Source organism: Falco cherrug, chromosome 3 (genome assembly GCF_023634085.1).
Source record: "Falco cherrug isolate bFalChe1 chromosome 3, bFalChe1.pri, whole genome shotgun sequence".
NCBI lineage: Eukaryota > Metazoa > Chordata > Aves > Falconiformes > Falconidae > Falco > Falco cherrug.
In genome coordinates this window covers 48,640,992-48,650,493 of record NC_073699.1, presented here as the reverse complement: position 1 = coordinate 48,650,493, position 9,502 = coordinate 48,640,992, and the positions used below count along the sequence as shown (strand labels likewise).

General features: G+C 36.6%; 1 protein-coding gene across 1 annotated transcript in view; it reads left to right on the top strand.

Moving 5' to 3' along the window:
* The first annotated feature begins 7,237 nt into the window (after window positions 1-7,237).
* Window positions 7,238-9,502, top strand: part of LOC102057144 (RP1, axonemal microtubule associated) — a 144,797-nt gene continuing 142,532 nt past the window's right edge. Inside the window, exons 1-2 of the mRNA XM_055706318.1 lie at window positions 7,238-7,393; window positions 9,288-9,465. Coding sequence (XP_055562293.1) covers window positions 7,328-7,393; window positions 9,288-9,465 — 244 coding nt within the window. The 5' untranslated portion in view covers window positions 7,238-7,327. The remainder of the gene's footprint in view (window positions 7,394-9,287; window positions 9,466-9,502) is intronic.

Below are 9,502 nucleotides of genomic sequence, written 5' to 3'. Positions count from 1 at the left end.
CCTGGGGTTCAACAAGCCCAATAGCCATTTCACAAGATCTTAAAGTCTGATATCAAACGCAGCTATCTGACCACATCTCTTTTTCTCATTTGCCTTGCAGCCTGTCACTGAGCTGTATTGTAATTTGAAGTGATTCTAACTTCCCCTCCTTCTCTCCTGCAGATGCTGCTGCTCTGAGTTTTCTGTTCTGTAGCTCGTTTCTAATTTTATCTATGCCTGATTAATTCTCAACACCTTATGGAAAAATTGTAATTGATAAAGATCAGTGCAATTATCAGGAATGGTAAAGTCCAGTCACGTATGAATCTAGCTGCAGCTTGCCAGTGGCACCCCAATTCTATTTCCTTCTCTCACTTCTCTGAGTGAATAAATAACTGCCTGAGACAGCTCAGAGTGAGCAATATGCACACTGAAACTGATTTATGTGTGAGTAACGGCTTTCTGCCTATCAGATACAGCACCTCATCTTTGCCTGACCTAATTTTGATTCTGTATTCTAGATGAGATGAACTGCTATGAAGAGATCTATAATGCTAGCTTCATGCATAATTTAGGGAGAGTTCAAATCCATTTCAGGCGGAAAAATACAGGATATGTGCTAGTTATTGTTAGAGCCTGACGCTGTGCTTGCTGATCTTGCTCTCACAGTGTGTTAATCCTTCTGACTCAAGTGGAGTTAGACTTATGTAAGTAGATGTGAAGCAAGTACAAAGGCTTTGTAAAAGTATAGTTCAAACACGGTAAAAATATTGCCAGTGTTGGATTTTCCTCCCTGTATGGGGATTTTCAGGGCATGAAACAATTTGCATCCTGCTGTGGCCTTCTTGCAGGCAGGAAGAACAAACGTCATGACTGCTGCACCTTTTGTTATTGATCTGGGATCAATATGAGTTCTCTGATTTGTAGTAATTGGCTTAGGCCCTTGTACCTCCATCCAGGAAAACAAGAACAGACATAAGTAACTATTTTTGCCACAGTGAATCTCTTTTCACTGAAGCTGGATTTTTGTATTGCTGTTTGTCAGCCTTGAGACTTTAATAAATAGAACAGGAAGTATCAGTGTGCAACTGGCATGTATACAGTATTGTGGGAGTTGCCAGTCAAGCTTATATTACTGAAATGTGTTTTGGTTTTCAGGTGGCTGGACGAGGGCCAGGATGATGGCAACATTGTTAGAGAACTGACTGTGACAGATGCCAGCACGTTTCCAGGAAGTAAGTAAAAATTGGTGGGGAGAGGTACCCAACCTCACTGCAACTGCATCAAATGGAATGAAGATGCGCTGCAAATTAATTACATGGTTTTTATCTGTACAGGACAAGAGCTGGAACTCAAGAGACAAGACATTGTAAGAATGTACCTTTTCATTTAAACCATTCAAATTATGTTTTGAATGAAATCGGGTCTGCTGTTCTTACGTATGTCAAATTCCTGTGTATCACCTTCTCATAAGTCTTTTCTGCTTGTTGTTTACAAAACTAGTGGGCTGCCGAAAAGTGGAAATTTCAGACAGGCAATACACTTCAGTTTTACAACAGGCTCACCCGTGGCTTCATTTGCCTCAGTCCAGACAGCAAAGTTGATGCTCTTGGTGACAAGAAAAACAAATATGGTAAAGTATTTTTCATGTGAACGTATGTATAAAAGATACAAGGAGGAGGACTTTATAGTTCATTGTGATCTTTTATAGTAGTTCCTGTAATGAATTATACAGGTAATTATAATTAACATTTTCCTTGCTTAAAATATTTACATATGTTAATGGATATAAGATCTCAGAAATTACATGCTTGGTTTACATATAAGACACAATAAAATATAATATCTCTCATATGGTATCTTGTCACTGGCTTTCCTTTACCAAACAAACTTGTCATCTGCAGTTTAGTACTTCCATGGAACTGTCATGGCAACGACAACTGCAGTTTTTTGTAACTAGATCCATCTAAACTAACAACTTTAAATTTACCAGTATAGTTCATTAAAAGGGAGTATATATCTGTGTATGTGTATATAAATTCATTTTGTTCCATCCTTGTAATGGCAGTCTTCTAGTTCCTTCTCTTTATCACCTTCCACGTAATGTGTTATAACACTTAACTGTAATATATATCATATTGAGCACACATTTTTGTTATCTTTGTAGTGGTAGAACTGCTTAGTGTTTCTGACATCTTCCCAGGGATGTTACACATATCTTTTTGGAAGTGATATAACAGAGTATTTCAGGACGCACCAAAGAGTACATGGAAAGCAGTGCAATCAACACTCCTTAGCATAGTGTATGAAAGCACCTCAGAAAATCTGCACCAGAAAACTCAAATATATGACACGGGAGATCAGTAATATTACAAACATTGAAAGTGGGTGTTACTCTTTTACGAAAGCTCTCCTTATTTGTTAGCAGTTTTGGTGCTTGAGTTCAAAGTATTTGGTGACTTAAATGTTGAATAACTCAAATCTCCTACCTACAGGTGTAGGATTTGCATGTGTCTGGAATACCTGAAAGCAGTTGCACAGAGTGGTAGTGTCCCTGCTCCAAGGAGATCCATTTAGGATCACAAACTGTGAATTACTTCGTGACAGACCAAACTACCTGCTTGTAGCAATTTGGTCTCTAACCTGTACTGATGCAGTAAGCACACCTTTGCTGCTCGTTAATGTTGTGTCTTCAGTTGATGTATCTGATCTGATTTAGACAAATCAGGTCATTTAGACACACACAGTTCTTAATGTGCTAAAAGGCAGAATTCAAGTTCACACTGCAGATTATTTCCTGATTTCAATCCAGATGTGCTTTCCTTTCTATAAATTAATGCATTTCTAATGGTATTTTCAGACAAAAATCTGCACAACTACTAAATATCAGTAGTTAAAAATGATAAATATGATTAAATCTATTAGAAAGAAAGATCAAAGCAAAATTGGTATAAACTGATTTAGGATTGAAAGTTAGAAAAATGAGTAGTGTGATCTATAACTTCCCAAGGATTTAGTAATACTTGGTAATTAAACTGGTTATCAAAAAGGGCTTGATTTTTCTGAACAATATGATAAAGTTGCCCTGATATCATAGGAACAGAGTTAGTGACACAGGAATAACCATGTATTCTTTTTTGTAGTTCAGAGTACAAAAGGAACACAAGTACAGAATGAATGCAGACGCCTACCATGCAACTCTTATGCCTTCAGGACAACATCTTTCTCCCTTCTTTCAGATTCATTTGTTTTACTTATGTGCAGTAATTTACAAAGCATCTAGAGTAGTCATGTGCAACAGAAGTCCACAAGCACTGATTTGGGAACATTGTTTAAATATTCATTTAGGAACACTGCTTCCTTGTGGGTGCTTTGTAATAAAGTCCTCTGATGTAAATTGCCTATCTTTCCTAGTAGAAAACTCTGCATTTCAGATGCTGGTACCACTATTTATTTGTCTTCAGCAGATCTAAAGCAATGTAATTCAAAAGCCTTCAAAGTGCTGATAGCAAATTATATCATGATGATGATTTGGTCTAGGGTTTCCTAATTTCTTAGGAAGCTTTATCTCTATCTGAAAGCAGAGGCTTATTGTAACAGTTGCGTGTCCTCCCGATCTTGCCCCAAGGACTGGAATCCCTGTCTGTATTTTATGATTTGTGGCATCATTCTGATGGGTACAATGATCCTTGGCTGTATGATTCTCACGGTTCCAGTGATATCCCGAAAATCTTATGTTATGGCCACCACAGGAGTCCTCCAGAGACAGCTGCATAATGTATTGGTTGTTAAACAGTTGTTTAAAATCAGCTGTGGCTGCTGAGAACAATAAAAATGGCACCACTTTAGCTTTCATCAGTATCTTGTAGCTATAAGAAGTAATTGTTTGGAAAATAAGCCAGATTTAAAATTTTAGAAGCCATGAGCTGAGCTGCAAGATTTGCTTTACAAATTCTAATATGGATACAGAGAAAATGAATTCTCTTTTCCTACAGGAGAGCTTTATGTTCCCTACATCATGTTATTTATCATGTAAATTCCTTACCATGGTCCAGTTCATTATGATGGAGTCCTCAGCTCCTTTTTATGGATTTTTTTTTTTTAACATATATGCTGATAGAAAGAAATGTGTTCCTTATAATTAGTTCTCAGGGTTTTTCTCCTGAAAGCAGTGAAACAGACAGTAGTCTCTAGGTGCCCTTTCCTGAAGGAATGAGAAGATTCATTGATCAAAGAGGTCAAACTATTGAGTTAAACACTTAATTCATTCTTTTCCCTTGAAAATGATAAATCGACTGTAATTAAATGCAAATATGAATTAATATACTTTCATACTTCTAACATTTGGGTGTTTTTTTTTTTTTCTCTTAGGTCTTTTTGATGTAAATGTCAAAAAAGGAAATACATATATATTCACCAGTAATCAGATGCCATGTCTTGCTCTTGCTCTTGTCAATGGCCATGTAATTGGAAAGGTAAGAAATACTTTTGCTGACTTCTGTTTCATAATTACATGTCATTGTATGATTAAAAGTAATGCTGTTCTTAATGTAATAATTGTGTTTCTAGTTAGATAAGGAGTTAAGAATTCATAACTGAACCTAAGAAATTGCTGATGAATAGTCAAATTTAGATGCAGAGCTTTGTTTTCTCACACTTTACTTTTTAGTCTTTGGTAGGACTTTTTAGCAGACTAAATGACTTGATGCAGGAATACCAGGCCATTCTAAGCTGTAATTTATATCAGTTTGCCACATGGTGACAAAGTACCTGGAATGCCCTAGTATCTTTTTTTCTTTTGATAAGGATACATTCATAGGATTGATTTTTAAATGCCCATTTTTATTCTGTGTCTTTTTCTAAGTAACATGCCTGTTATAAGCCAACTGGTATATTCCAGATTTTTTTTTTTGATCCGTTTTGATTTGTTTCATCCCATCTTCAAAGTCTTACTATTGTTTGTCTTTCTCAGAACTTGCAGTATACAAGTAGGCGAATGGAGTTTTAGAAGTTAGTCCTTTCTGATGAAACTCTTCTACTGATGAGGGAAGAAGCTGTGTTTCCCTTTACTTTTTTGAATTCTTCTGCTTATTTACCCAGTGAATGATTTCTGGTCGAAGCTGGTCCCGGTCCTCTTCTACATGATGTGTATTGGTGGGAATAGAGTATTCCCAGTAGGATTGGGTTTCTCAGTGGTGATAGTTTCGGGCTGCCATGCAAACTGTCAGATCTTCTTGCAGGACTTTCTAGTGTTCATCAGTATAATTGTGATAGAGAACCCCCTACAGTCTGTCACGTTGCAGTATATCTTGCTATAGAGAGCTTATTAACTGGGCACTCAAATCTGAACTTTCTCTTTTCTTCGTTGTTACTGATATGCTTTATGATTTTGAGCAACCTATGGAAAAGCTGGATCTCAATTTTCTTATTTTTAGTTGTGCAAGATGTTCTTTTTCCCAGGGAATATGAAAAATGTTGTCATTTATAACTTTGATGTCCTTGGAATGAACATGGTAAATGTAAAACAAAAAGGTGATACAAAAATTGCAACGGACGTTATGATATGTAGCTAATTATGCTTTGAGGACATGCTGGCTCACTGGTTTTACAACCACTTCTAAAATGCATACATTTTTTCCTTTACTTTTAAAAGTACATTGAATCTGCTCAACAGTTGTTTTGAGTATGAAGATTTTTCTTCAGAAGGTAGTGCCTTGGAAATGAAAATTTTCCATAGAAATATTGATTCTTTGCAGTCTGATGTAAGCCAAAACTCTTTTAAATTATTGGGCTGACTAGTAGCATTTTGTTTGTTAAAATCCGAGATTTATTTAAATAGGAGAAGATGATGGAGTTGTTAAAATATTTAAATATGTATTGTGTATATTGTGTCTTTCATACAACGGATCACAGAGTCTGCAAACCCAAACAGGCAAGCATGGATTGCGCATTGTTTTTTTGCATAAAACTTCTGACTCCTTAAGTATTTTCTGTGAGAACAGTATAAACAAATGAGGACAAACACAGAGGCAAGAGGAGGAGGGCTGTGGGAAGAGTTACTGTTAGCTTGTTTCCCGTCTGTGTCAGTTTTATACTTCTTTACTGTCTTTGTAGGCTGTGACTCTTTCCAATTGAGGCACCCAGGTATCTTTCATGTTATCCTCAGATCTGCGTCATCTTAAGATAAACTGTTTCTGTGCTTTGAAATTCCAGAGTCCACAATTTTGGGACTGAAGTATTAGGACTGCAAATCTGAAAAACATAAAGATGTTTTCATACCAGACCAGTAGTATTGTGGGAACTTGAACAATGCAGAAACTATGTTGTGATGTTTTCTGGTTTGGATTTTGCCATATAGTTCATATAATTTATTATTCCTACTTTGATTATGCTAGAGCAAAGACAAGACATGCTGTGAGCTCCGTGTTCACCTTCAGCCTAATGGTTGTGCCATTCTTGAGTCGGCCAGGAACCCAGGTCACACTGTTACTTTCAATCTTCAAGGTGAAGTAGCTGATGAAACAACAGGATATGCTGGATTTTCCCAAGAATTTGTTGTGCATGTCAAGGTAAGGTGGGCAGAGGGAAGTTAAGAAGTCTCTTCTAAAATTTAGTGTTATAAAGCAGATTGTACCTAATCGAATGTCAGAGGATTGCAAGCTAAATGAGTGATCCTCTTTCACCAGGTGGAGTAAACCACAGCTGAACAGGTAGGCAGCACTTGGCTGCTTTCCTGGGGCTAACAGTGCCCATACTGCAGCTGGTATATGCAAACAGGGTTAGCTGTAACACGCAAAAGATGCGTCTCTAGACTTTTTAGTAAACCTTCAAAAAGTAGGAAGGTAGGTACATACGGGAGAGCTGCACAGGAAATTACTCAAGTTGAAAACAGACCAGTTCCTTAATCTGCTGCACTCTTTGTGCACTGAATGTTGTGCTGCACTGCAGAACAATAAAAAGCAGGGAAGCTGCGGAACAGGGAAGAATTTTCCCTCTTCAGGTTAGTGTCTGCACAGGAAGCAGCAAATATTCAAAGACTAGAGATATACTTGAATTACTCCGGGCTCGCTCTTCTATGCTTTATACATGGATATGCATGAATAAGTGCTTAAAATAAACCAATATGAACAATATTAGTATCAAAGTTTGATATGGACAGAAGCTTGCTGTTCACAAAGGGATTCTTGTCTCTGATCTGAAGGGTGTGTTTCACCATGGTGCCATCATTCTGCTCAATACAAGTCTGTGCCAGGCTCTGTCCCTTAGACCTGATGGGAGCTGCAGTGGAGCAGGTCAGCAGCAGCAGGAATCCTACTGGAAGGTGCATAAAATTGGCTCTGGACTCTGCATGTTTGAAAGTGTGAGAAACCCAAGAATGTATCTGAAGATCAAAGATGACCAGTGTAATGGAACAGTAAGCAGTTCTTTTTTTGTATTTCCTGCTGCAGATGGTTTGAGTAAATTGTCAATGATAGGAGAGAATCTTTTTCTACTTGCTTGGATAAAATGGGATAAAATTATTCAGATTTAAATTTTTTTCACATCTTTAACTTTATTTTCTGAAGGAAAGACAGAAAAATCTAGCAAGGGAAGCTGTCGTGTCTATTTGGCACTTGATTGTAAAGAACTTATATTTATAAATTATTGAGAATGTGGTTGTAGTTAAAATTTATGCGTTGCTAGATAGTTGATGACTGTCAAGATTCAGTTGTGCTAATTTAATTTTTATTAAACAATCACTGTTATACTAGTGTGAGTTTGGAAGATGTGGATGTGATGTTGGCATCCTAGATTTTACAAATTATTCTGTTTTGTCTGAAATGAAGAAGAGCCTGACTTCCCCCCCCCCGTCAGGCAACCACATAGAGTTTATTCTTGAAATATCTCACCAGTAGCCTGTAAATTTAGTAATAAAATTAGTCTTGGAGTTGGTTAAAATATTCTAATTTTGGGATCTATAATATTCTCCACCTGTTAGGAGTGTAACTATTGCAGATTTAAATTTGAGAGGAAAAAAGAGAATGAGACATTAGTATTTACTCATTAGACTCAGTGTTTACTAATCCTATGTCTGTTTGCTGATATGAACTGATAAAATTGTTTTGAATGTGGCAGAACACAAACGTGTTCAGGGGTTTGAAGTGTTACTGAATCTAAATAAATTGATGATAGAACCCACTAAAGAATAGTTAAGATGTAAGCAGCTGCATGCTGCACTGACTTTTGCAATGTGATTCTGTTTGTCCAAGTTAAAATTCTCACAACTATGTGAGAATTACTTTTGCATAATTCTTATTTGGGAGTTTGACCGAAGTGACTATGAAATAGAGCTATGTAAGTACTCAGATGTGAGGTCCCTAAGAGTTTTGCCATTGACTCCAGTACACTTCAGAGATTGAAATATTTGATCCATGTTTTGAATATAGGTCTTGTGAATATCTTAATTTTTCAGATGTGCCCTCACCAATGGACCAGGAGGTCTGGATAAAAGGGAGTGTTTCATGTACAGTTTGTGTTTCTCACTAGCATTTAGTGTATTTTGAGATTAAAAGTGTAATATGTGAAAGTCAGTGCTCTTCTCTCTGACATGTTAAACTGGGCTTTTTATAGTCTGTTTCTTGTTATTAGCCAGAAGGAAGTTGTGATATTCTGAAAACTAGGGGAGCTCTGATGTCTCAGCCCATGTTACTATGATCGCTACACTTGCATTCATGGTTCTGTGTGCTTTGAAATCGACAAACATGCTAACTTATTGCTGTGAAAGGGCATGGTCCTTGTAGAAGTATGTTGAGGTTCTCATTGGGTAAAGGCTTTGAAATTAATCTTTTAAGTGCTACAAAATAGAGCAAAAATGCTAGGAGTTACAGTTCATGAAAAGAACAAAATATCTAATACATGTTATATTGTGTAGCATTAGCAAATCTGCACTGTGTACAAATTTGTGTATAAATATCCTCTGTTCTCTGAAATGGATATTTTCATATTCCATAACCCTCTGAAATTTGTTTGAGAGAAATTCCTTTGAATATATCCTCAACTTTTGCTAAAGCCTAAAATAAGTCAGAATGCTTTCATATGTGGCCTTTCACTTACTCAAATTAGGTGATCAGTCTTTCTGATCACAAAGAAAGAAACAGGGATAACGTCTGTGTATGTGTGCAATAATGTAACATGTTGTGAAGAACCTAAAGTTAATCTGAAATTTTATTAGAAGGTAGCAGCAATATTTCAGTCTTAAAAAAACATCCAACTTGCAAAGCTACATAAATTTAATTGTTGAATTTATGTTTCTGTTTTCAACTTCTTAGGGCACAGGTGATGAATACTGTCACTTTAAGATTGAGAAGAATTTGGAAACTGGATCTGTAAGCCTAGAATCAGTGCGAAACAGAGGGATATATGTCGGTCTGCTGCCAGATGGCCAGACTAAACCAGTCATTAACACTGGAGAAAGAAACATTTTTTTCTACCCACAGGTCATCAAATGTATGTGATTTCTTAATATTCTACAGTTTGCTTTAGT